Raw genomic sequence first — 27715 nt, 5'->3', positions numbered from 1 at the left:
TCAGGGCTGTCCAACAGAACTTTCTGCAGTGATGAAAATGTTGTATATCTGTGTTGTCCAATACAATGGACACTAGCTACATTTAGCTGTTGAGCACTTGAAATGTAGTTAGTGAGAATGAGAAACTGAATCTTAAATTTAATTTTATTTAAATTAATTTAAATTTAACTCAATCACATGTGGCTACCATATTGGACAGATTTCTAGATGATGGAATGGTAAATGTGTGAGGGTTTGATGAACAAGTTTCACCTTGTCTATATAAACAGGCTGTATTTCCTAAATGATAAAGTAACTGTGTTCCATGAGAGATGAATAAAGTGAAAATGAGTTCAAGAGTATTAGGAGAAGGGTATTAAAGGTGAGAGGGTGGTGGTTAAGAGATAAACAAAGAGCTGTTAGAGGGAGACGTCTTAAGGAAATGAAGTACAAAGAGATATAACTTTGTATTATATTTGTGGAGCTCTTTTAAATATTTACATAGATGGCATTCAGACTATGATTGTGCACCAGGAAAACTAATATAAAGGATTTAAATCACCAAGATGTTGTAGCCCAGGGTCAGCAATTTAGGGAGAAGTAATAATCACAGCAGGCCTGCATTGGCTCCCTAAGAAGATTTGCACAGTGGACAAAGAAAGATTAGCAAACTTAGAAATGAAAAGCAAATGCCTGGCGAAGGCTCCGGGCACAGGACCTGGGTCTCAGCTCCACGCTTCGCACATAAAACACTTCCATCCGCCGTGTAACTCAAGGGAAGCTTGGGCCACGAGAGAAATACGTTTGTGAATGACTCACAGAAATGAGGGACTAAGTAAGACTCGGCCATAAGGACGGGGAGTCATTTGATTACCTTGCCTCTGGAAGGTGAGGGCAGTTTACCAAGTCTCGTCAGTGTCTGGTAGAACCTCATGAGGTGAGTTCAGTCTCTTTGTAGAAGCAACAAACTAAAACGAAAAATGGGATTCCCGAAACAGAGGTAGCAGTGCTTATACCTAATCTCATTAACACTCCAAGTTAGTGCCAAAACCACGTCGGGAAAATATTTGTATCTTCCCTGGGATGATAAGGGAAGGAACTGGTTATGGCTACAAAATTTAAAAACTTGAATTACTTCTGTTCTTTTAAAAGATTGTCTTAATCGTCCTCACAGTATAAATATATGCCTATTCAAATTAAAAAACATTTTGTGTTTACAATTGTGAAATATGTAAAGTTTTAAAAAAGACGATTTCCCTCACACTGCCCTTTTGTTATGTCACTTCCTTTGCAGAAATGTCCCCTCTCAACATTTTGATGTGTATCCTCCAGATCTTTTTCACAGTTTGCTTCTTTTTTTTAACATCTTTATTGGAGTATAATTGCTTTACAATGGTGTGTTAGTTTCTGCTTTATAACAAAGTGAATCAGTTACACATATACATATGTTCCCATATCTCTTCCCTCTTGCATCTCCCTCCCTCCCACCCTCCCTATCCCACCCCTCTAGGTGGTCACAAAGCACAGAGCTGATCTCCCTGTGCTATGCGGCTGCTTCCCACTAGCTATCTATTTTACGTTTGGTAGTGTATATATGTCCATGCCACTCTCTCTCTTTGTCACATCTTACCCTTCCCCCTCCCCATATCCTCAAATCCATTCTCTAATAGGTCTGTGTCTTTATTCCCATCTTGCCACTAGGTTCTTCATGACCCTTTTTTTTTTCCCTTAGATTCCATATATATGTGTTAGCATACTGTATTTGTTTTTCTCTTTCTGACTTACTTTACTCTGTATGACAGACTCTAACTCCATCCACCTCACTACAAATAACTCCATTTCGTTTCTTTTTATGGCTGAGTAATATTCCATGGTATATATGTGCCACATCTTCTTTATCCATTCATCTGATGATGGACACTTAGGTTGCTTCCATGTCCTGGCTATTGTAAACAGAGCTGCAATGAACATTTTGGTACATGACTCTTTTTGAATTATGGTTTTCTCAGGGTATATGCCCAGTAGTGGGATTGCTGGGTCATATGGTAGTTCTATTTTTAGTTTTTTAAGGAACCTCCATACGGTTCTCCATAGTGGATGTATCAATTTACATTCCCACCAACAGTGCAAGAGGGTTCCCTTTTCTCCACACCCTCTCCAGCATTTATTGTTTCTAGATTTTTTGATGATGGCCATTCTGACCGGTGTGAGATGATACCTCATTGTAGTTTTGATTTGCATTTCTCTAATGATTAATGATGTTGAGCATTCTTTCATATGTTTGTTGGCAATCTGTAAATCTTCTTTGGAGAAATGTCTATTTAGGTCTTCTGCCCATTTTTGGATTGGGTTGTTTGTTTTTTTGTTATTGAGCTGCATGAGCTGCTTGTAAATCTTGGAGATTAATCCTTTGTCAGTTGCTTCATTTGCAAATATTTTCTCCCATTCTGAGGGTTGTCTTTTGGTCTTGTTTATGGTTTCCTTTGCTGTGCAAAAGCTTTGAAGTTTCATTAGGTCCCATTTGTTTATTTGTGTTTTTATTTCCATTTCTCTAGGAGTTGGGTCAAAAAGGATCTTGCTGTGATTTATGTCATAGAGTGTTCTGCCTATGTTTTCCTCTAAGAGTTTGATAGTGTCTGGCCTTACATTTAGGTCTTTAATCCATTTTGAGTTTATTTTTGTGTATGGTGTTAGGGAGTGTTCTAATTTCATACTTTTACATGTACCTGTCCAGTTTTCCCATCACCACTTATTGAAGAGGCTGCATTCCTATACACTAATGATGAAAAATCTGAAAGTGAAATTAAGAAAACACTCCCGTTTACCATTGCAACAAAAAGAATAAAATATCTTGGAATAAACCTACCTAAGGAGACAAAAGACCTGTATGCAGAAAATTATAAGACACTGATGAAAGAAATTAAAGATGATACAAATAGATGGAGAGATATACCATGTTCTTGGATTGGAAGAATCAACATTGTGAAAATGACTCTACTACCCAAGCAATCTACAGATTCAATGCAATCCCTATCAAACTACCACTGGCATTTTTTCACAGAACTAGAACAAAAAATTTCACAATTTGTATGGAAACACAAAAGACCCCGAATAGCCAAAGCAATCTTGAGAACGAAAAATGGAGCTGGAGGAATCAGGCTCCCTGACTTCAGACTATACTACAAAGCTACAGTAATCAAGACAGTTTGGTACTGGCACAAAAACAGAAACATAGATCAATGGAACAGGATAGAAAGCCCAGAGATAAACCCACGCACATATGGCCACCTTATCTTTGATAAAGGAGGCAAGCATATACAGTGGAGAAAAGACAGCCTCTTCACAGTTTGCTTTTTGACATTGTCATTTGTAGTTTGGACTATATTTAACCCCGTTCTAGTGGTTTTCTTAAAGATCCATTCTATGACAATTTAGGTTTGTGGGGCAATTTTATCTAAGCAAGTAAGAGCGGGCATTGCTGCTATGCGGCTCATCCTGCCTGGCATCTTTGGGGGACACCAGGGATGCCACGTGAAGCTTTCAAAAGCAGGACGGCATAAACAATCATCTTATACTTTATCTCATTATTTCAAAAGCGCCCTGAGAGGTACTTCTGGTTGCTGCTGGTTTCCTCTGTGTGTGTGTGTGTGTGTGTGTGTGTGTGTGTGTGTGTGTGTGTGTACCTCTTCTGTTCTGCATGCTTGCACTTGAATTTGAGAAATAGAATAATCAGGAGATCCAGCAATAACAGAATCGGTACTTTAGCCACAGAGCCATGCGACAGAGGGAAGCAATTTTTCTTAAAGCAATTTCAGGGAGCATTTACTACACGAAAAGAAGAGATTGAAAAGTGAAATCCCCTCAGTGTCAACAGTATAATAGGCAGAAGAAACTGACCCCAGAGCTCCTAAACATGGAGAAGCCAGGGGTTTTGAGAGGCAGTGATCTGGATCACCCCTGCTGGATTTTATTTTCTAAAAGAATCAGTGCAGTGTTTATAGCGCAGATACAGTATTTCAGTATGGTATTCAAAAATAACCTGAAATATACTAGGACGAGGATCTGATCAAAGTTTCTTCTTCTTTCTGTATCAATTATAGTCCATATTGAAGAACGCTTCTTCTGCAGAAATCTCATACTCTTCAACATGAAGTTTTCTTTTCCTAAGTTTCAAATCTAAATAATTTTTTTTAAATTCAGATAAATTCTTATATATATCATGGCCCTTTTGAAAATCTGTTTTTCACAGTTGGTAATATATCTAGCTAAAGCTGCTTGGGCACATGTAAGAAAACTATTTAGAGTTACCAGTTGGTAACTTTTATTCACATTTCATTATAGAACTTTAGAACAATAAATACATAAATACAACCTATTCCTATGGTTTTGGATTGATGATATAAGACCTATATTTACTTTTTAAAAGACACAGTAATTCTCTCTTGCTTTTGGTATTGCTTTACTTTGCTATTTTTTTCTCCAGATAGAGCAGCTAACAGTAACACATGATTTAACATTTTATTGATGTGAAATGTAAAGTGTACGTTTTCTATTTTTTTGATATTATATGAGGAAAGGTGAAGAAGTTTGACAAAGAATTTCAGGATAATCAGAGTCTTGGTTACCACAAATGAGTCCTTGCCACGGAGGATGACCAGTTGTCTATTGAATGCCAGGGTTATTTCCACCTAAAATGGTGCGTTTAGGTCATCTTCCTTCCTGTGGCTCATTTTCAACACGTATAACCCAATTAGCATAAGCAAAGCATAAGAAAGTGAATCAACTAAGGGAAGAAAATTCTAATGCATTCCAAGCAAAATATAAATGACATTGAAACCATCCCCTGTTTAAAATTGTCCATGCTCGCTGGCATTTCCCAGCATGATTCAGAAGGTGACAATATTTCTTAAAGTATTTTAGGTGAAAACATATTTACTGAAAGAAATTAACATTGGAATTGAAACATGCCATAATTTAGAGCGGAAAAAAATGGGTTTGCTGGGGAGCACCCTCCAGAGGGCTTCTGCTTCTGACCTTGTCACACAGGGTCATGACCATACAGATGTGTGACTGAAAGGACAGCAGTTGGAGGGATTTATAAAAAGTTCAGCTCGCGGGTCGTGATAGAGAGATAGCATTTTTTTAAGCTGCAGTATATTTATGGACAAATATAAAAGTTATCAAATAGTTCCAGGAGAAAGATGTAAACCTACCAAGAGAACACTCAAGTTCACCACACTCCCGAGGGCCTGTGGGGCGCTGTCCTTCGCAGAGCGGCTTGTGGATGCCGGACAGACGTCTCAGCCCTCCCGGGGGACAGCCTGGACCACGGAGTCAGTCCAGTGTGACCTGACATGGGGCGTCTCCGCATCGAAGAGACTTTCTCTCTGGGAAGTGGGGACACCTCTTCTCAGGGCCGCCAAATGGTACAGCGCCAACCCATTTAAAATTGTCAGGGAGTTTGATCGTAAGATTTCAAATCTACGTAAAGTAGATTTTTTTGGTGGGCGGAGCCCACCTTTCATCACTCTCCACCCCCTCCCACCCCAGTCACCACCACTACCACCAAGTTTGGGATCTGAGTCACCGGGGTCACTCAGGAAAACGGAGCTCGGACGCCAGTAGGTCCACATTCAGCCACGGAGGGGAGGCGGGGGGCTGGGGGGCGACGCAGAGGCTGCTTGAGTGCCCGGTTGGCACTTTAGGTTGCAGCGGGTGATGGGAGGCGTTGTTGCCCTCGTCTCGCTCCGAGTTTCATAGGAAGCGCGGATGTGGGTGAGTCTGCGTGAACCGTAAGGCGTGAGAAAAACGCAGCTCAGCTCGAACAGTGTCTGGCAAAATGACTAAGGAAGTCGATGAGCCCGGTGTTTCCTTTTTGAATCGTCCTATCGCAGTTTGCCCTCCAGACGGGAGAGGACTGCCAGCCACCTCTGCTCCATTTCCTGCTTCTGTTTCCTGATCTCTAATTTGATCGGGGACCAACGTCCCTCCAGCGTCTCAGTTTGGCCACTTGGGAGACCCTTGCCCAGCCGCTGGACAGAGACCTTCTGCTCCGGCCCAGAGCCCCCCCTGGGCTTCCCTTCAAACTTCCTCCCAGGCGAGGACTGGCCTGCGAGGTGGGCCGCGCTGGTTGGTCTGTTATCTTTGCAGCCGTGACTGTTACCAGATTCGAATGCCCTCCTGACTTGTTTGGAATCATTTCTCAGAGCAGAATTCCTTTACAAGCACAGATCATTATTTCCTGATCTCAGAATGTATTAGTGTGCTTGATGCCCCAGGAAATGCCCCAGCTTCACTTAGAATCTAGCCAGGCCCCTTGGACGGAGAGGCAGAATGGGCCCTTGTAATTCAACATCGTTAGATCTTTACCCTTTATATGCTTTGAGAAGCAGGCCGTTATTATCTCTTTACTCTGGAAGAACCAATTATAGGCTATTCTATGCCTTGATCACACTGATGTTTACCAGTTTTTCCAAAGATGATTATCCTAGTTTGTTATTAGTGGTATCGATGCCTTTAAAACCCCAGGAGAGAATGTAGAAAGGAGCTTGCTTTTGCTACTTGTCCTCAGGGCTGTGCCTGAAATGGTCTCTCAAAGTGAGTTAACTCTTTAGGCCTCCTCCTGGGGGAGAAAACCCAACCCAACCCCAAACCTTCCCCTCTTGTGACCTGGTACAGTTCAAGTTCTTTTGGAGAAACATGGACATGATTAGCCGAGCAGCAGACCAAATATATCGTTATTGTTGACTTTTGTTTCCTCCATAGGAAATAGTGTGACTCTTTCAGCCTGTCTCAGTTGGGGCAGTTTAGCCAAATAAGTATTAGTCATCTATTGGGCCAACATTCACTGGGTATTTATTGTGTCCCAATAATAAAGAACAGGATAGAAATACAAATAGTTCACAGTCTGCTGCCTGTTTTTGTATAATCCATGATCTAAGAATGATTTTGAAATGGTCAAACATTAAAAGAAGAATATCATTTCACTGCATATGAAAGTTATATCAAATATAAATTTCAGTGGCCATAAAAAAAGTTTTCTTGGAACCCAGTCATATCCATTCACTGATGTGTTGTCAGTGAGTGCTTGCAGCCTCATCAAAGGGGGACCATGATGTGTGCATGACCTACAATATTTACTATCTGGGCCTTTGCAGAAAAGCTTTTGGAATATAGCATCCTCCCTGCTCTCCAGCTGCTGGCAAGAGACAGTCAGGGAAATAAGCAATTAAAATACAACGTGGAAAGTGCCAGGAGAGAAATACATGTGAGTGCAGGTGGGGGAAGGTTAATCATACTTAAGGTTGGAAATTTGAGCTGGGGATTTATATCTGGTGGTTGAAACCAGCGTCTGCGAGGGAAAGTGATTCGGGTGATATGAGTGGCAGTTTAAGGAGCACAGTGAGACAGAGAGAGAGAGCAGGCGGAGAGAGGAGTGTGGCCACAGAAGGAGAGAGTGGGCTCGGGCGAGGTGCAGAAGGGACTTGGGGGCAGAGGAGCAAGTGGCCAACAGTGCCAGATGCCTTATCAAGAGTAGGTGAAATCAAGACAAAACGTTATCACTGGATCTGGCAATATGGGGGTTCAGTGGATAGACACAAGATTGCTGAGAATGGCTGGGATAGGCAGAAGGGGCTCAAAATGTAAGTTTATAAGTCTTGGCTGAAAAGGGGCACAGTTAAAAGAGGGTAGAATCTGGGGTGGGGGGGCAGGTAGAATTGAGGAAAGTTCCTGTTTATTTGTTTTAATGGTGGAGCAAGGTTTGAGCAAAATGCTGAGAAGACAGACCTAGAAGAAATCAGAAGGCAGATTGAAAATCCAGGTGGGAGGGGACAGCTTGATGCCCCTGAGGTGCGGAGATAGAGCCCAGCACACAGAGGAGAGGTCCGTGTCTTGCACAGGAAGGGGCCCCTCACCCCTGAGATGGGCAGGCGGGGGCGGAGAGGGTGGGCGCAGCTGGAGATGCCGCATACGCTGTTCTGGGAGGGTAAACGGATGGTCCTCCTTGCCAAAGATCTCCCCTTTCTCTGGCAGGCAGATAGAATGGTCATCTGTGGAGACAGAGAAGGCACAGCGTGGGGACAGGAGTCTGCGGAGAGAATTAAAAATGACAATCAGCAGCGCAGGGCTTTGGGGAGGGGAGCTGAGCCAGGAGACATGCAGAACCACTGGGCATGATTGAGTGCCCTCCCGGGGCTGGGCCGGGGGTGGCCCCAACATCCAGGGCTATGAGGCTGTGCATTCTTACCCACTAGCGCTGAGAGTGAGTGCAGAGCGGTGAAATGGTGAGACTGGGCTAGGCTGAGGTTTTATATACAGAGCTGCTGGAAGACCAGCAGCGAGATCAGCCTTGCCCTTCACCTGGAGTGGTGGAGGGTGATTCCAGGATGGGGTTGCTTTCTCAGTGGCTGGGGAAGGAGCCAGAGCCAGGAAGAAGCTGGCAGATTGGGGAACGATTGCCCTGTAGAGGGGCTCGAGGTCTGCAGGAAGTAGAACGGGTGCACTCATTGAAAGGAAGAAAGCAGGTGAGTGAGAAGCACTGGAGGTGGCGGTTGTCAGCAGTGCTGGTACAGTGTCAGGGCTTTTGCAGTTGGACCAGTTTCTGGAAGGGAAAGGCCCGGGGTGGAGTGAAGGAGGGACAGCAGAGGGCAAGGGTTATGCAGGTCAGGTCATGGTCAGGTCTTCCACATGGACCTGAAGAGTGTGGATCTGTGGGGCTGAGGAGATCCAGGAGTCAGGGGACAAATCATCTGAGATTGTAGGGAGCAGCTGAGGCGTCAGGAGGGGACCTCCCTTATGGCTTCACTCTGTACGTGAGCATTCGCGCGTGCGCGTGTGTTTTGTGCGACTTCACTCTTTCTTTGTCTTTACTGTTTTCCACGAGAGTAGTTGTGTGATTTCTAAACACATGAGAGTTGGAACAATTGCAACAACTTTAGAGAGATATGAGTACATCCCTAGGCTACTCTAAAATGAGGTTATTAAAGAGGCCAATTCAACTTGGACATGGGAAGTTGTCCTTGGAAGAGAAAGCAGAGTAGACCTTGGTAATGGGAACCATGACAAGATGACACAGCTCCCTTAACCTAAGAACCTGGAGATTGTTCTTCAGAACTGGCACCGACCTCTTTGGGGGCCTCCCTCTTTGGGGGCCTCCTGGCTTCACACTATTTTGCAGCAAAGAACTTTCTCACTACAGAGGGTGTGAACATGATTTTTGTAAACGATGCTGCTACTTAGAACACGGAGGGTACGGGACTGTGTTGTGCTGACTGGGTGTCTCTGGCTCATGAGGAAGCACAGAGGAGCATAGAAATGGAGCCTGTGTATGTTTTCAACTGCTTCCAGATATGTTGAAAGGAGGTTTAAAAACCAAATCTCCGGTGATGGCTAAGAGTGTGCTTACCCTGGTCCAGGCAACATTCTAAGCACTTTACCTGCATTTTCACACTCAGTCCTCACAACAACCCTGTGAGGTGTAGGTACTGTTCTCCTCACCTCAGAGATGCGAAAACTCAGGCGCCATTAACCCGTTTCCGGAGGTCACACAGATTGGAAGAGGGACCCAAGATTGGACTCCGGACACTGTGGCTCCAGAGCCTGTGTAAAAATATTTATGTGATTAATTCTATCTATCTCCTTATATGGTGAACTCAAATGGCTAATTTACAAAATGTTGTCTATTCAATAAAGTGAACCTACTTCGTTAGTTGCTGTCTCAAACGCCTAAGGCATGGAATCAGGAATAAATACTTTCTTAAACTACTGATTTTAGATCAGAAATGGAGAAAAAATTTTCCCTAGAAACCCAAAATAATGTAGCTGATTTGTGAAGCCTTTATTTATTGTAAATTCATAGAACCAAAACATACAGAAACATTAGTAAAGAGAATGGAAAGTATTTAATATACCATACCAAAAGCCATTTCTCTCTCTTTGCATTATTCTGAGTGAAACAGTTTCTTGATGTAAAGAATCACATCTCAACCTTGAATTTTCTTGCTAGATCACAGAATAGAATATTAAAGAAACTTAAGATCTGAGCATTTTTATATTCAGGTTAAAAATTTTTATTGCTTTTTCAATTAAAAAATCTTACTGATGTTATGTGGATGAATTCAAAGAGTTAGAAACTGTACTTATGCTGAGATGGCAGCTTCTGTTTGGAATTTTTACCCACAGTCTGTGTGATTTAAGAGAAATGAAAAGCAAAGCCAACAAATGTGAAATAGCCTATGTCAGGTCCAAAGATAAACAGGTTTTAATTAGATACTTCAATTAAAACTTTTAAAATGCTGTTCTCACCCCTGAAATGGAACAATCAATACATGTATTGTTTACCCCAAAGATTAATAAAATCATAATCTGCAAGTTTGGAGTAGACAGTTTATCCATTGGAGATGGAAGGGAAAATTAGTTGTACATATTTCGACTTGCCACTAGGAAAAGTGCACTAATAGACTCCTTCTAAGAACTGGCTTTGGTCCAGAGTGTGGGAAACAAATGGAAATCTACCAAAGTAGATTCCCAATCCTTGAGGCGTTAATTAACACAGAAGATAGACATTGATAGGCTTTTTAACCAAATACAGTAATATTGAGGTTTGCAGAGTTATTTATTTTATAAACTGGGAGGATCACTCCCATCTCCTACCCAGATGCTGCAATGCACACTTTAGAATAAAGGCCAGAGGAGAACTGACCATCTTAGTCTGAAAAGAGATTTTGATTCTGTCTACTTCATAGTCAGTGTAATATCCCTTGGGCCAAATAGACACCAGTGCGGACCAGCTTCAGCCAGGGGTGGCTCCTGAGATCTGAGTTCTTGCAGAGGGAGTGCATTGGATCAGGCATCAGGGGTCTGGCTCTGATTCTGGGCTTGGACACTTAACTGTGGCCCATTGGTCCAGCCATGTCACTTCTCTGGGCTTCGGAGACTTCATCCCCCCCATATGAACAGGTTGGGTTAAATCATACCCAATATTTCCTAATTTTGAAATTCAGTGACTACGTTTGACAACTTCTCATCTCTGTGATATGATGTTACTCTTTGCTACCAGGTGTTCCATCCGTCCATGAATTGAAGGACAGAATTGGAGTTGCATTCAGCTGAAATTAAACCGATTCTAAATCATGCTCCCAGTTATAGGGGAACTCTAGGATACCTTTATTATCTATAAAAGTATTGGACTCATTCCTTTATTTCTTTTATTGAAATAATCATATCCATAGATCTTTTTTTCCTCAAGCACTTTTGGATGGAAACTTAGATAGTATAACAATTCTTCTCTCCAGTGAATTCTTTTAATCCTTCTTTTTAAAAATTAACATACCATGTATTTTATAATGTATAACAAGTTTGCAGCTTTTGAGGAATATTCTGTGAATATGCCTATGGTAGATTTGTGCTCCAGGGCTAGTAATTGAAAGTTCAGGGGAATCTCCTCTCTACTAAGGAAGAAAAAAAATCATTAAAATAATTGATTGATGGATTGGCTTCTTAGAAGAGCCAGTGGTCAGATAAATGGACAGCATTTTTTTATTCTCCTATTTTGCCTAGAAATAGAAGAGAGGAATCCATGTCTGCCTCTTAGGCTTTTGGCCTGGGCACAGTCATTTTGTAACTATTGGGTTCATGACAGTAATTGAAGTAGGAATAGGGTTCCTGTCCTCAGGGAGCAACATGACTGATTGGGGTCACAGATAGATGATTCTCTGCTTCATGGTTTTATCTCAGATTTGCTAAGAAGACAGAATTAGAAGAATTTAGTGCAAGAGGATAGACTAGGTGATTCTTGGGTTTCAGCTTAACTGACTTGGGGGATGATCGTTAACTGAAATAAAGATGGTAGGTTAAGAACCAGATCCAACCTATGTCAGGACCTTCTAGAAAAGGGGGTGCTTCCCTCACTGCCAGCTAGTGAGAGGTTACACTCCATGTTAAAATTTCCCTTTGCGTCTTGTTCTGTGCCCAGGCAGTGTTGGTCATCAGCATTGAAGGAACAGCACGAATGTGGTCTTTGCAACCAGGCTGATGACGGCAGATTTCATTGAGTGCAGAGGAAGACATAGAGGGTGGCAGTGTCGTAAGACAAACACCATGAATTTCCTTTTGTGTGCTCTCAGAGAAACAGTCATTTAGGCTCTATTGTCATAATCATTGTCATAATCATTTCTTCATGTGTGCTGTTCTTTACTTTGGGGGTGAGGTGGATTAGATCACCCATATGTGGAAACTAGCCAGCCTCTAGTGTCAAGGGTTTTCATGTTGTGGAAAGTTTCTGAATAATTCGTTGTCCTTATCACATTTCTTAACAAAGAAGATTTTGCTACCAATGCTAATGATGAATCTGTGTTTGAACCCCTGAGCTTTAAACTTTCATGACCAGCCTGCCATTCTCAACTTGGTTCTTATTATATATATATATATATATATATATATATATATATATATAGTATTCAACAATAGAAAAATCAACTCATCTTTTAGAGATATGAGTACATTTTATGTAGGATATTTCTTTTCATTATTTGTTCTGATGGGCAATATTGGAAATATGTTTCACAAAAATCCCCATATATAATCAGGATATTGTAGTTCCCAGAGGCCTAGATTTTAGGATATCAGCTGATGATAGCTTTCTTTTGTGAGCTTAGTGATTTCTGTAATGGAATATGTATTGTCTTTCAATCTTTGTATCTCTCTTTAAGTTTTATATTTTTGCTTTTCTTTTTCTTTCCTGGTTTTTGTTTTACTTTAAGCTTCATATATAGTTGAGTCCCAACAAAAACCATTCAGTATATATAGAAATGACTTGTGGTTATTTCTTCAAGATTCATATTAACAAGATTCAACAATGGAAGAGTGACTTTTAAAGTGATTACCTCTACCCTTATATCTAAGTTTCCATAATGGTTGGCATTTAAATGTAGAGTATCTTAGGCAGATGTGCCAGGAGGATTCATGCGTTTGATTACATTCTAGCAACGATGATCCCAACAAAGGGTATCTTGGGCCACAGTCTCATTTAGTTAACCCTCTTTTGTGCAACCACACTCTGGTCTTCCCCAAGTTCCAGTGGGAATTAAGGACTAAACAGTGGAGCCACTTTATGAGGTTGACTCTAATCTTCTCTAATCTGTTCTTCTTAACTGTAACTATAGGGGCCCCAAAGTCACCATTCTGCTCCTGGTGCACACTGACTTTCCAGAATGACACAGATTATATGTATAGAGTTTGGTTATATGGAAACTCACTGAGAGAGGTAGGGGGAGAGAGAGAGTGAGAGAGAGAGAGAGAGAGAGAGAGAGAGAGAGAATGAGAATGAGAATCTTGGCCAGGGAGAATGGTTAAATTTAACTGAGAAATCTTGGACATTTTCACAATCAAGAGAGCCTTTTCTGGCCAAATATCTGCTGCGAGCTCTTTAGCTTTCCCAAGGGTCTCTGTGATTGAACAGCACACAGGCGTTTAGGTTGTGTTATCAGGATCTTACATTTCTTGGGAAAGCTCAGGATGAGTGCAGCTTACCAGATGGAGTGTTCACCACTTACAGTGTTGCCTTCCTATAAGGTTCCTCAACCCTTTTCTCTCCTAGGATGGGGACAGATGGAAGGCACTGTTTTATTGGCACTCCTAGAGATGAAACAGTGTCGGTGACACACAAGGATATTAAAAATGGCAACTAATTGTATAACTTTGCCCAAATCGTAGTCTCCAGGGCTTAATTTACTCATATTTTAAATGAGGATGATGTAGTTTATATACCAGGTCTGTCTTAGCCTGTTTGAGCTGCTATAACGAAATACCACAGCCTGGGTGGCTTAAACAACAAACATTTATTTCTTACAGTTCTGAAGGCTGTGGTAAGTCCAAGGTCAAGGTGCTGGCACATTCAGTCTGGTGAGGGCTCTCTTCTTGGTTTGCAGACAGCCATCTTCTCGTTATATTGTCACATGGCCTTTCCTTGGTGCATGCACACACACATACACACACACACACACACACACACACACACACACAGAAAACTTATGTCTCTTCCTCTATTTATAAGGGCATTAATCACCCTCATGAATTACCTCCCAAAGATTCCACCTCCAAATACCATCATGTTGCAGATTGGGGCTTCAACATATGAATTTGGGGGAGATACAAACATTCAGTCCATAGCAATATCTCTTTCAGTTGGTCATTCTTTGACTAGGAGAGGCTGCCATCCACTGGATATTTAGAATGACTAGCACTGTAGCAGTCAAGGTTTACATATAGACAAGTTTTGGGCTTCCTTCTCAGAGCTGATATCTTCATAATGTAGGACAATTGGCTAAATCTCTCTAGGTCTCAATTTCCTTAACAATGAAACTATTCAATAATACATATTTGTAGAGTCACAGTCAAGATTAAATGAAAATTGTGCATGTAAAAGCGCTTGGCACAGAACAGATCCTTGATAAAAATTTAGTTTTTAAATTATGAAAAATGACCAAATCTATTCAAACAAAAGCTGAAACAAGCAACACAAGAAGTGAAATGGTTAGACTAGTGGTTTGGTAGTTAATATCAACATTTGTCTGTATTTGAACATAAATTTTGCAAGTCTCTGTTAATTGTAACACACCATTTGTCTATATTGAAATAAACATAGACGAATGGTGAGTGTGTATGTGTGTGCGCACACATGCACATGTGTGAGTCTGTGTACCTTGAGAGTCCTCCCATTATTTCGTGGGTGGTTAGCCCATTTTCTACTACCTTGTAAGAATTTCAGCTAACGCACCACTTCCAAATTTGGGATATATTTTACTTGCATAAAACACTGTGCTTTTATTTCAATTAAACCAGAAAATACTTAAATCTGCTCTGTCGTTAAAGATTATTCCCTAACAAAAATGTTTCTTTGCACATCAATAAGGGAATGCTCCAATTAATGTTACTGGCAAGAAAATGATACGAAACAACGAACTGCACACGCAGGGACACCTACACACACACGCTCCTCAAATTTCAAAACCCCAAGTTCCCATGAATCACACCTTGTTGGCATAAAATATTTAATATTTACATTTTATAGAAATTATCATTGCTTTTCCCTTCAGAGTTAGTGACTCAGATGAAGCAAATCCAAGCCTGTCTTCCTATGACCTGCAATGTCAAGGTGACAGATTCATTTTAAGGCTTAACTTGAGGTATTACACAGAGAGTGAAGGCTACTCAAGGATGTGAACTGATCAGTTTTGAAACAAGAGGGGACCTATCATCAGTAAGACAGGAGGGCAGTACGATTTTTAATAGCCAGATTCTCAACACATTGAACTAGAGTTAAATGAATCCTTACCTCTGGATTTCAATGATCACAGTAGTCAAGGCTTCTCGTAACCACTAGTACAAATGGCATTTGCCACTGCCCCAGAAAAATCTTAAGGAGAAAGGGGAAAAGTGTACATTACAAAGGAGGGTGAGATGGGGTTCCTCCTATTTCAGTAAAATTTAAGCCTCTAGAGGATGAGGAGTAATTCCAAACTTTCATGGGGAATAAAGCAAAGTCTAAACATCACTCATAACCTGAATGCAATGAAGAAGCAGCACATGGAGCTGGAAATTCAAGAGGACTATGTCTTCATGAGAACTTCAAGTAGTTCTCTTTCTTTAAGTTCAGTTCAAAATGTACTATAAAAACCTGTGGGATTTATTTCTGCATGTTGGGTAGATTTATGTATAATGTTTAGAAAAGTGCTACCAGGAATATATTCCCAGAAAATGACTTTCAGCTTGAGTAAATGATCTGATTTCTGGCCTTTCAAAGGAAATCATTAAAAAAAAAAGAAGAGGATCCTGTGAAATGAGTGGTTTCCCCTGGTGAAGTCAGCCCCCCATCACTGCACTTACCAAGAATGAACCTGTCACAGACTGTAATGGTCTTATGATTAGTGTGAATGAATGCTCCTCGCCACATAGATTCACTATTGATTTTTTAATCAATAATAATGTCTTGTATTTAGATAGTTACCATCTCCAAAGAAATCTGAGTGCTCTATAGTTGATGAATTCCAGTTTATATTCATACCATCCCACTGAATGTATAGATTAGGTATTGCAATTGCATTTTAAGAAGGAAAAACAGAACCAGAAAAGTTAAATCATTAGCCAGGGAGATTTCAGAAAGCTAATATTAGAATTACCAATTAAAATCTGGTAGTCTTGACTTATAATTCTGACTGTTTCCCCAAAACATCTGGTCAGTTGGGTCAACTCTGATTATTCCTTAGGAAAAAAGAATCAAACAAGTGAATTGCTATGATTAACAGAAGTTTACATTACTTCTCATTATTTTGGCGGTGTACAATAATTGGGCTTAAGACGTTTTTATTTATTAGAGCACATGCATTTTTTAGTGGCCTATGTTAGTATCTTTGGAATGCTCTTAAGTCACGTGTGCCAGAAGTTTATCTCCTGGTAAGGGATAGATGTAAAATTTAAATTCTCATATTAGGTAGGTGTGATTTTCCAAAGACTGGGTATCTCCATCACCTATGTGGCATTGTTTTAGTTGACAAAAAAAAAAGAAATAATCTCCTCAATAAAAACTTGTTCAAAACCCATACTCATTATACCTCTGGGAAGGTTACTATCATCCTTTCAGTCACCCAGTCTTCTAGCCTTAAAAATGTGAGCCTCTGATTTTTTTTCCCCCTTCTTGCATTTATAATTTCTGTCAATTTTTCCTCTGACAAGTTTATTACTTTGTTTCTCTGTGTTCTCCTTGCTGCTAACACTCTGCTTTTCACATATAATGTGGTAACCTCCTTATCTGTCTCCCTTACTTCTGTTGTCTATTCTTCAACCCATCTTAGGTCAACTTTCCAAATAAATTTTCCATAATTTTTGAAATTATGAATTATTTGGGTACATGAAAAGTATGTAGAATAACACATTAAACATTCATATCCCCACCAACCAGCTTAAAAAAACCACGATATTAAAGACACAATAGAAAGCCCTCTTTGAAGCCTCTCTCCAATTTCACCCCCCCCCCACTATCATGAATTTAATGGTTATTATTCCCATGCATGTTTTAACATTTTAACCATATGTACCTGTATCCATAAAAATGTATAGTATTTCTTCACTCCAATCATTTATACTTCTGAAATTTTCATTTGTTATGTGGCTTTGAGATTTCCACTATTATTTTAAGATTTATCCGTGTTAGTGCATGTGACTTTGTTCCCTTCTCTTTCATTGCTGTAGTCCTTTGGATCCACCCAGTACAATTTATCCATTCTTCTCAGGATGGACATTGAGATTGTTTGCGATTTTTTTCTCAAACAAATATGTAATAAACATTTTTGAACATGCTTCCTTTTTCATATTTATGAGAGTTTCTCTAGGACATACTCCCAAGATTCTAAATGCTAGGAGGTGATAGGATCTTCTCATTTTCAAATTTTGGTTAAAAGTAATTGTGTCAAAACTGACACATCCTCCTTACATGCCATATTCCATCTTAAGAAAGACTTCATTGGCTTCTCCTCCAACTTTCAATGGAATTTCAAATTCCTCTAAGAGAAGCTCCTCCCCACTTTTCTATCTGAAGGGACCTCCCCACCAGGGAATCCTTTTTGTGATAGGTCACAGATTCAAAAGCTTTTGGACTACACACTGAAATATAAACGTGTGAAAAATGCAGGGTATGGTGGGATCTGGGGTGGATGGTGGAGATGGAGCTATGCAACAGGGCACCATATCCGACTTACGGATGGCTAGTTTGTAGTCCCCAAGGTTCCCGTATTATTTTGTTTACTTTCCTGAACGTTTGTCTCAGAAATGTGTAATCATCAATTCCCTGTATAGCAGCAAAGAGCCCTCTGGAGCCCGCCTGCCTGGGTTTGAATCCCTGCTCCACTGCTGCCACCTGTCTGCTCTTGAGCAACTTTTTGTTTGTAAAATGGGAGACATGCTAATACTTACTTTGTGAGGGGGTGGTGAGAAATAAATGAGATAATATACATAAAGCTCTCAAGTATGCGCTTAATAAATATCTGTTGAATTGTTGAGGAGAGGAAAAATAACAAAAGGTTCGATCGTATCTCCTGTGTGTCAGGCATTGTTCTAGAAGCTGGGGAGATGGCAGTGACCTTGATATTTGTCTCTTTCGCAAATCAAATTGCCAACTGGGACCAAGTCCCTAACACATTGCTTGGCTCACAGTGGGCACTCAAGAAAGAGATGCTGAATGAATAAACGAACCTAATGGTTCTCCTAAGGCAACGTAAATACCTAAGCATGTTCTGAGCCATAATGGAGCAAGTAATTTATACCCATGATGACTTTACTGTCTGCATGTCAGTGGATTCTTATTTTTGAATATTGACAACTCCTGCGTAATACAGGTAGTAGCTTACCATTAGACATAGTATTTAAGCAGTGAGAATACCACGTTTTTGATGATGATGCGTAACAGAGAATTGACTATTTCTTTAATCATACTTGTATACAAAATAACATTCTCAACTTCTGATGATGAGCAGTCTTTTTCATTTTTCCCTCAAATTTAGGTCTCATTGTCCATGAAGGAGCTGCAGTTTACAGAGTGTTTAAACGCTGGCGAGCTGTCAACTTACACTGGGATGTATTAAATTATGACAAAGCCACAGACATCGAAGAAAGTAGCCGGGGAGAGTCTTCCACAAGCAGAACTTTATGGTTGCCATTGACGGCTCTACGAAACAGGAACTTGGTCCACCCAACACAGTTGACCTCCCCAAGGTTTCAGTGTGGCTACATGTTATTACATCTGTTCAATCGGATGAGGCGCCATGAAGATTTGTCAGAAGATAACAGCTCGGGGGAGGTTGTGATGAGAGTGACTTCAGTGTGACAAAGCTAAGAAGGTGCGGTGTGGACCACCCTGCACATTTTGGAATGTAATTGCAATGAATGGCAAAACCATAGCACTTCTAAAAACACACATCTATGAACTTTTTAAAATCTATGCTTTTTATATGAACATTTGAATTGCAAATACATTTTTCTGAAAAAAAGAGTCCTCCTGTTCTTTGCTTCCTGATTTATCACATCTTTTATAAGTTGGTACTTGAAATCATTATACATATTATTTGACTCTACTTGGTTAAAAGAATGACGAACGTTATCCTTAAGGTCAAAACTATTTTTTTCTTGCTTGTTTTAAATATATTTTTATCAAACGTTTTGCTCCATGTGTAATTTTTCAGGCATGCTACCAATGGGGAAGAGTTTAGAATGCTGTGGGCAAATTCCAAAGTGCCCATCAAGGACGAAGCACAGAGGTGCTTCTGTGATGCACTGGTCTTCCTCATGCCTCAGGCTGGTTGGCAAACTTGAGCATGACTTTTTGTGTGGGATGAATTAACCTGTCACCAGGAATGCAAGTTCTAGGAATTATGGCTTGTTTTCTAACTTCTGAAACAGTACAGAGAGCTTGTAAAAAGATAAAGATAATTGGAATAAAATAGTCTTACAGGCATACTTTGAAGATATTGCAGGTTCAGTTCCAGACCCGCAATAAAGTATCTCAATAAAGCAAACCACTCAAATGTTTTGGTTTCCCAGAGCATATAAAAGTTATGTTTACACTATACTTCAGTCTGTTAAGTGTGCAATAGCATTAATTCTTAAAAAAACAATGTACATACCTTAATCTAAAAATCTAAAATATGCTAGCCATCATCTGAACCTTCAAGTTATAATAATAACATCAAAGATCACTGATCCCAAGTCACCATAACAAGTATAATAATGGAAAAATTTGAAATATTGCAAGAATTACCAAAATGTGACACAGACACACGAAGTGAGCAAATGTTGTTGGAAAAATGGTGCCAATAGACTTGCTTGACACAGGGCTGCCCTAAACCTTCAATCTGTAAAAAACGCAATGTCTGCGAAGCACGATTTAAAAAAAAAAAAAAAAAATGAAGCGCAATAAAACGAGGTGTGCCTGTCCTGCAGTACATATTACACAGGCAGGGCACCCTGCATACTTATAACCCTAAAAGCTCACCAAAATGTTACACCATTGCACGTGTAATAACACTGCCTCACATTTGCATAGCCCTCTCATAGACCAGCCGCAATTATTTTTGTTAATTATTCGTGTCTTGATTTCTATGAGTACCATCTTAATTAGATTTTCTTTTTGTGAAAACTTATATACCTATTTAATCATCTAAACACTGATTCTATTACTTGGTTTAATGAAGTCCTGGGAAATATATTCTCCAGCAGCGAGAAATGTTTCTCTTTTACTAGATAAGTATTTTTCAAATGAAAAGAGGAAAAGAAAAATGAGGCTATTGACTCCCCAGGAACAGGTTGCTAAATAGTGATACCTGGGGATTTTGCACATTTTTCTCCTTCTAATAGAGGTAAATGGCATATTTTAATGGGTAGCAACAGAATAGATGAGGAGGCAGGAGGTCATGCTTTCCTTAGAAACAGGAGTTGGACATGTAGGTCATTTGAAGTAATTGATGATTAGATTTTAAAGCATATGAAGTAAAATGCTTTACATTCTATTAATATTTTCTAAAAATAACCTTTGAATGATTCATAATAGAATAGTTAACATTTACAGGTAGCATTATGATTCCTACATAGCAAATTCTACCAAAACTTGAAATAATATTTTCCCAGTTGAAAAACTGTGTCACAAATGAATTAAAGATGTGACCATTTGCAGAAATATGAAGAATCAGTAAGTAACGAAAGAAGGAAAATTCAACCACTCTTTCGGGGCACATCTAGGAAATGAGAGTGTTGTTGATTGTTTGAATCTGACGTCACATGAGCACAATCCTGGGTGAGGCACTGAGAGGTGGAGATCAGTCCTATCAACCTGGTCTCTGCCCTGAGTTTTGCCACCTGGGACAGGAAGGCAGACTGTTTAATAGAGAAGCCAGGGATGCAGACCTGCTGTCAAAGCAGCAATCCATTATTTGTGCCCCGCAGGTGTGGGTACTTGTCCTGGACACTTTAATTACTAAGGGAAGTCATCAGTGGCACCACATTTAATGGAGAATAATTGTGGGTGCTGTTGTTTAGAGCATTGTGTTAAAAATACCAGATAAAGAGACTTTAGACACAGATTAGACTATCACTGCTCCAGTATTTAGCAAGCATACACGTTTGTATTCCAACTAGTGTACACCTTTGTATTCATATCAGCTCACTCAAAAGCAAGGAGGGGCAGAGGATGGGAAACCCTCTCTCTGTAACCCCTGTATGGGGTGCACAAGGCAGAGACACCTGGAGATGAGACGCACAGTGGGTTTGTCAGCCTGAAAGGAACGTGTGCCCCAAGCTTCCCCTCCTTCCCAGGGCCTTGCACTTTGGATGCCCCTTTTGTCTACACCCATTTTCTTCCCTCACCATCTTCATAGGCCCCAGCTCCTAACATGCCCACACACACTCACACACCCATATGTGACACAAATCAATATTGGAATAAGGATCTGGCAGAATTTCCACTCAACAAAATGTACAATCCATGATACGATTACATAGAGACTCAAACACTCTGGGTGGAGGGTGGGATAGGTGCATTTAGAGAATTGAATTCACTGCTTAAAAGTAAAAATTCTAGGGACTTCCCTGATGGTCCAGTGATTAAGGCTCCATGCTTCCACTGCAAGGGGCATGGTTTCCATCCCTGGTTGGGGAGCTAAGATCCCACATGCCACACGGGAGTGTGGGCAGGGGACCAATAAATAAATAAATAAAATTCTAATATGCCGTATGAGTTATGATATAAACAATTAAATTTCAATTGTGAATGCTGTAATTCAAACTCAGGCTGCCTTAAATCTCAAAACCATTTGTGGTAAAAAAAAAAAAGAAATTAGTTGGAAATACTTTTAAAATCTTTTCAAATATATAGAAACTTAGACCTGTATCCAGTCTGTCTCTTTTCAACCACTAATCTGCAGAACAAACATTGATGGGGTACCTGCTGTGTGCCAGACACCGTGAGCTGTGGCCACGGAATGACCCAGCTTCACAGGGAGACTCAGAGTGGGTGAAGTGCCGCCCAACATGGTAAGTGTCAGGCCACAGGTGAGTGGAGGGCAGTGACGGTCCACAGGAGCAGTCAGGTTGCCCTGAGGCAACTGGAGAAGGCATCACTGAGGAGCTGGCGGGACCTGGGCGTTGATGCATGAGTAGAAGTTTGCCAATCAGGTAAGTGGAGAAGAACATTCTGGGAAGAGCTTGGGGGTAAAAGAGAGGTGTGTCCCGGTAATGGTGGGAGATTTCATGTGGGAGAGCATAGCGCACATCTGAAGACGTGACACAGCCCTATGAGGTTGGCTCGGTAGCCGGGACTGAAGCCCACAGGGACCCATGAGAAGATGGTGCTCAAGCAACAGATGGTAAGGGTTGGCAAGGTCATCTCTGGGGGATGGATGTCCTCTCTTGACCTTATACCTATGGGTAACACTCCCAGTTCTCAAGGTCAGGGGTAAAACGTAATGAATGGTGACCCTATCCTCAAAAGAGTTTGAAGACATCCTACAAAATGAAATAGTAGGCAGCAGTCACATGCAGGCGCTATTGCAATAAATTAGCTAAAAGAGTAGAAATATTGGAGCATCAAATGGGCTTTCCTCCTCTCTCCCAGAAGACAGCAAAACCCTTAATTCAGAAGAGGAAAGCATATCGTAGCTCTTGTGAGGTAGAATATAGTTTCTCTGTTATTGAAAGTACTTCCAAATATTTCCCAGAGTAAATAAGTTTTATCATCTGATTTTTCTTAAACATCATTTAAAAATGTTTCAATTTTTAACAATTTTAACAATTATGTTCAGCTAAAAATATGCCAAAATAAAGCACGCTCTCGCTGTTGCTTCTGTTTCCATTTGGGTCTGCTATTCTTTTCCTTTTTTTTCCCATAGACTAGCAATGTTAACATAGGCTATTACGTTTGATTCTCAGTCCTTCTTTATCTATGGAGTTAAATCACAAAATTAACTTGTCTTTGCTAATCCAGAATTTGATTTGTAATCATCTAGCAATTGATGTTCATTTTAAACAGAGGTCACGATTTGTCCATATTTTCCTTTAAAACTTTTTTTTTTTTACTTACACATTTTAACGACAGTAGATTACAAATATCAGATATTCTATAATTTTCTTTCCAAGATCATCCTTTATCAAACTTCAGTGGTGAAATTTGGTTTTTATTTTCAATATATATGTTTGTATAAATGACGTAACTCATAAATTTATGTTCTGTATATTTAGAAATAATTGGTTAAAGATCTTAAGAAGATACTTTACACAACTAGTTTAGTTCCAGTTTATCAGTTCAGAAAAAAATGTTCCCATCGCGTGTGTGGTACAGAACTGCAACAGGTACCATAATTTATAGCAAAGCTCAAAGTTCCAGGCCTCAGTGGAATCTACAGAATTATTCACCATCTTCATAAAGTTGCTATTTTATACACAGTGATTTTATCTAGTAAATTAGTCAAAGACTAATAAAGTTATTTTAAGCGATTTTCCCCTGGGAGCCCGTGGGAGAATGAAAACAATGCGTGATCTCCTGTAAATTTTTGAAGGTGTATTTTTTTTTTTAAATAAACCTTACCCCAAAGCATTTCACATTGATTTTCCAAGACAAGTTAGCAGTCCCTTAGTTTTCTTGAAACTTTTTCATACTTTTGAGACATTTTTCAGGGCTTTAAGGGAAAATTATCTTTTTCTAGTGCTACAAGAAGAAAAAAGAGGTTTGCTCTCAGATGCACAGGCAATGAAGCCTAATGTATGTAGGTGGGTAATGGTGACCCGGGCATTTTATAGCCTGCCTTATGGAGCCATCAAGCAGGAACATTCATCCTGACTGCTGGACCACAGAAGGACATCACCCGTGGGTGAGTAATAACCAAGGGAGAAATGTCTTCTGACAGTGCCACCTTTAGCTCCTCGTCACAGCGGTACAGGGGCTTTGGGAATACAGGGGATCTGCCCAGAGGCTGCTATGGCAACAAGGACCATGTGGATAGAGGCTGGAGATGCTCTGTTGGACACTCTTCCCATAATAGTCTTGGGAACGTCAGGATTTAAGAAGAAGAAGGAGCCAAAGCATTGATTCAGAGAACAGGAGAAGAAAAAAGCAGCGCCATTTAACTATGCCCTTCACAATGTGATTGGCTTTGTTAGCTGCAGCTCTCGGGATGCTTCCTTCTGTACCTTCCCCTCCTTATTCATTAATCTTGTCTTCGGCAAACGAGGTGGCTTCATCCACATTAGGCCATTCTTAAAAATATTCTGACCCAGGCACACAACAGGCTGCTCCTGTTGGGCACATTACTAAGGACCAGCTTCCCAGATGGGCTGGACAGAGTGCCTCCCTTAGAGAGGTCAGAAAGAGGTCAGGAGAGGCAGCAACAACGAAGGGACAGGAAAAAGCGGGGCATGGTGGCAACAAGTCCAAGGGACTGCCCAGGAGGCGACAATGAGGGAAGGCCACCTGGGGATGGGGATAAGAGACAGGCTGACTTCAAGAAGTTCATGGTCTTGGGGAGGATGAGGTCAAGTAAATTGGAGATTCAGTTAGGTGGTTTGAAGCGCTGCGATGCCAGAAACAAGAATTTAAGAAAAGAATGCATAAGACAGACAGATGACTCAGATGGAAGTTTCAGGGAACGTTTCCTAAAGAAGGTGACCTCCAAACGGAGAGCCTGAAGAAGCAGAAGCCAGGGAGCGTTCACGGGAAGCCAGTGCATCTGGAGGTGAGGAGAAGACTCAGAGATTCATGCATAAGGGGTGGAGGGAGGCAGAAACTGAGAGCTGCCCAGGGCCTGGAGAGCAGAGGTGCGATGTGCCAACAGGGGGCACAGGGCAGGAGGAGGCGGCAGAATGATTCTAGGTCCTGTTGTGGATTCGCTGGGTTTGCGTGGCTGTAAGACAGCAGCATGGAGACGTCCACAAGGCATTTGCATGTGTGAGCCCAGAGCTCAAGAGCAAGGTCTCTGCGGGATGTACGTACGTGCGGGAGTGATCGGTGTATAGATGGACCGGCACCTGGGGGACATGTAAGAGGAGCAGCCAGAGTGGGGAAAACAAACAAGGAAGTTGAATGTTTAGAAGCCAAGGGGAAAGACTGCTTCGAAAGGGAAAAGGAGGTCAAGAGTATCAATTGCAACCAAAAAGTCAGCTCGGGACTACGAAGTCTCGGTGACATTTAGCAAGGGGGCCTTGATGCTCTTGACAGAAGCGGTTTCAGTGAAGTTGTTGGTGGGGAAGAAACTGTGATCTAATGATGATTGACAGTGAAAAGTACAAAACGGCTGTATTCTCAGAGCAGAGTTTTCTTTTCTCCCTCCCTTAAAAAAAATTTGTTTTTCTTCCTCTCCTTCATTCCAACGAGCAAGTATAAATAGTGTTGGAAAGAAGCTGGGATGGGGATGGGGTACAATTGAGAAGCTGAGATTGTCAATAAATGAGGGAAGAAGATGATCCTTACAGGTTCCCTGAGGAGGGCACGGGGGATGGGATCTGGAGCCCGTGTACAGTGTTCAAACGTCAACCCGGGGGGGAAGGATGAAAGAGAGGCGAGAGGCGCAGGTGAGTCTGAGGCTTTGGGGATGGAAATGAAGGTGCCTCTGCCTAGAGGAGCCTGTCTTCTCTTTGAAATAGGCAACGAGGCATCTCCAACTCTATCCAAACCACAACCGTGGATCTTGCCTCGAAAACCTGCTCCCCTGCCATCACCATACATGGAAGTTGTACACTTGCAGTTAGTTGTTCAGGCCAAAAATCTCGGTGTCATCCCTAAACCCTCTCCTCCTCTTGTCTCCCACATTAAATCCACTAGTGAATTCTGCCGATTCACCCTTTAACATTTTCCCCGAGTCTAATCACCGGTCATTACCCCCCTTGCTGGTCTAAACCACCATCATTGCTCATGGGGACTGTTACAGTAGCTCCCTTACCCAGGTGTATTGGGTTGAATTTTTTCCCCACCAAATTCATGTCCACATGGAACCTAAGAATGTGACCTTATTTGGAAATAGGGTTTTTACACGTATAACTAGTTGAGATGAGGCGATACCGGATCTCCAAATCCAGCAATTGTGGATTGCCATCGCCAACTGTACGAAGGCCATTTGAAGACACACAGAGACACAGACACACAAGGAGGAATGTCACGTGTTGACAGAGGCAGAGACTGGATGGTTCCACTGTAAACCAGGGATTGTCAGCAGCCACTGGAAGCCAGGAAGTGGCGAGGAAGGATGTGCCCCTAAAGCCTTCAAAGGTTGGCCCTGCCAACACCTTGATTTTGGACTTCTGGCCTCCAGAACTGTGAGAGAATAAATTTCTGTTGTTTGAAGGCACCCAGTTTTGGTTGCTTTGCTATGGCGGCCCCAGGATACAAATTCTCTCTTCTTGTTCCCCCACTGCCCCAGCTCAATAGAGCAGCAGAGTCATCGTTGTGGAATGTAAAGCAGGTCCTGTCTTCCTCTACTCAAGTGCCCTCTTAGCAGGTCCCTTCCCACGTGACGTCATTGAGAATGACGTCAACATCCTCATTCTCACAGGTCCCGCGTGATCTGCGTCTGGCTGCTCCTCTGACGTCAGCTCCTCTTACTCTTCTCACAGCTCAGTCTGGTTCATGCTGGTTCTCAAGCAGGTAAAGCACCTTCCTGCTTCAGAACTTTAGCACTTGCTTTTCCTTCTGCCCAGAACACCCTGCTCTCACATCCTTGTGGCACCACTTCAGTTTCTCCTCATCATGAGGTCCTTCTAGACCACTCTAGAATGGCACCCCCCTCCCTTTCCCTGTTTCCTTACGCTGTTTTATCTTCCTGGTGAAACCTTTACTCACACAATAGAGTACACGCCTATTTGTTCAATACTCTTTCCCTCCATACAGAGTAAGCTCCATGAGAGCTGAAGCCATGTCTGTTCACTGCTGCTTCCCTAATGCCTAGAAGCAGGGCTGGCATAGAGTGGGTACTGAACAAATATTTTCTGAAAAAAAATCAATTAATGAATCTGCTAAGAATAAGAAGGGAGATGTTGGGAGATTGTTGAAAGTATTAAAAAAATCGTGAAGAATGGGAAAGAGAGAGGACTGAGAAAGAGAAGGACTGCCTAGAATATTGAAGGGACAGCTGACATCAGACACTGGATTTACAGGGTCATCCAGGTGAGTGCCACACCAGGGCTTAAGCACAAAATGGGTTAAATTGTGCAGAAAAGGCCCTGCTCACCACTGTGTACATCCCTGACTAAACAGCCTTTGCATTAAAAAATCATGTGACAATTTTTAAAACAAAATAAAGCACTATCATTGACCTGCTAGGGGATTGCAGTGCGTCTCCTGGTCAAATTAGATAACCTTTAAGATCTTGTTAACTCTAACGCTTGCCAATTTCCCTTCTCCTTTTCCTCCTCCTCTTCCTTCCCCTCCTTCTCCTCCTCTTCCTTCTTCCTCTTATTCTTCTCCAACACCACCATTATCAAAATCCATAATTTACTTCTTGTTTTTGAAGCAACAGACCTCTTCCTGACTGTCATCATTTCAGGAAAAAAAAAAAAGGAATATAATTTATATTAAGCCTAGAAAAAAAACATTTTCTCTTTCCTGAATAGGTCATCTTTCTAACAGTTATTATGCCAGCTGGGATCTTTGGAAAAGTCTCACAAATATCTTAAGGGCATTTGTGCTTGGAGTAGAATCTCCTGAAAGGAA

General features: G+C 41.2%; 1 protein-coding gene and 1 long non-coding RNA gene across 3 annotated transcripts in view; one reads left to right on the top strand and one right to left on the bottom strand.

Moving 5' to 3' along the window:
* MARCHF11 (membrane associated ring-CH-type finger 11) overlaps nt 1-21856 on the top strand; it is a 167591-nt gene extending 145735 nt beyond the window's left edge. For both annotated transcript variants that reach the window (XM_082380361.1, XM_082380360.1), the window contains exon 4: nt 18534-21856. In XM_082380361.1, the coding sequence (XP_082236487.1) occupies nt 18534-18856 (323 nt within the window). In that variant the 3' untranslated portion in view covers nt 18857-21856. The remainder of the gene's footprint in view (nt 1-18533) is intronic.
* On the bottom strand, nt 1324-18622 carry LOC309623437. The gene is made up of 2 exons (XR_014241385.1): nt 13510-18622; nt 1324-8068 (listed from the first exon to the last, which is right to left on the bottom strand). It is a non-coding gene; the product is annotated as an uncharacterized lncRNA (long non-coding RNA).
* Nucleotides 21857-27715: the final 5859 nt, after the last annotated feature.

This window comes from Balaenoptera borealis (genome assembly GCF_965194805.1).
Source record: "Balaenoptera borealis genome assembly, chromosome: 2".
NCBI classification, from domain to species: Eukaryota; Metazoa; Chordata; class Mammalia; order Artiodactyla; family Balaenopteridae; genus Balaenoptera; species Balaenoptera borealis.
This window is presented reverse-complemented; position numbering and strand designations above follow the sequence as displayed.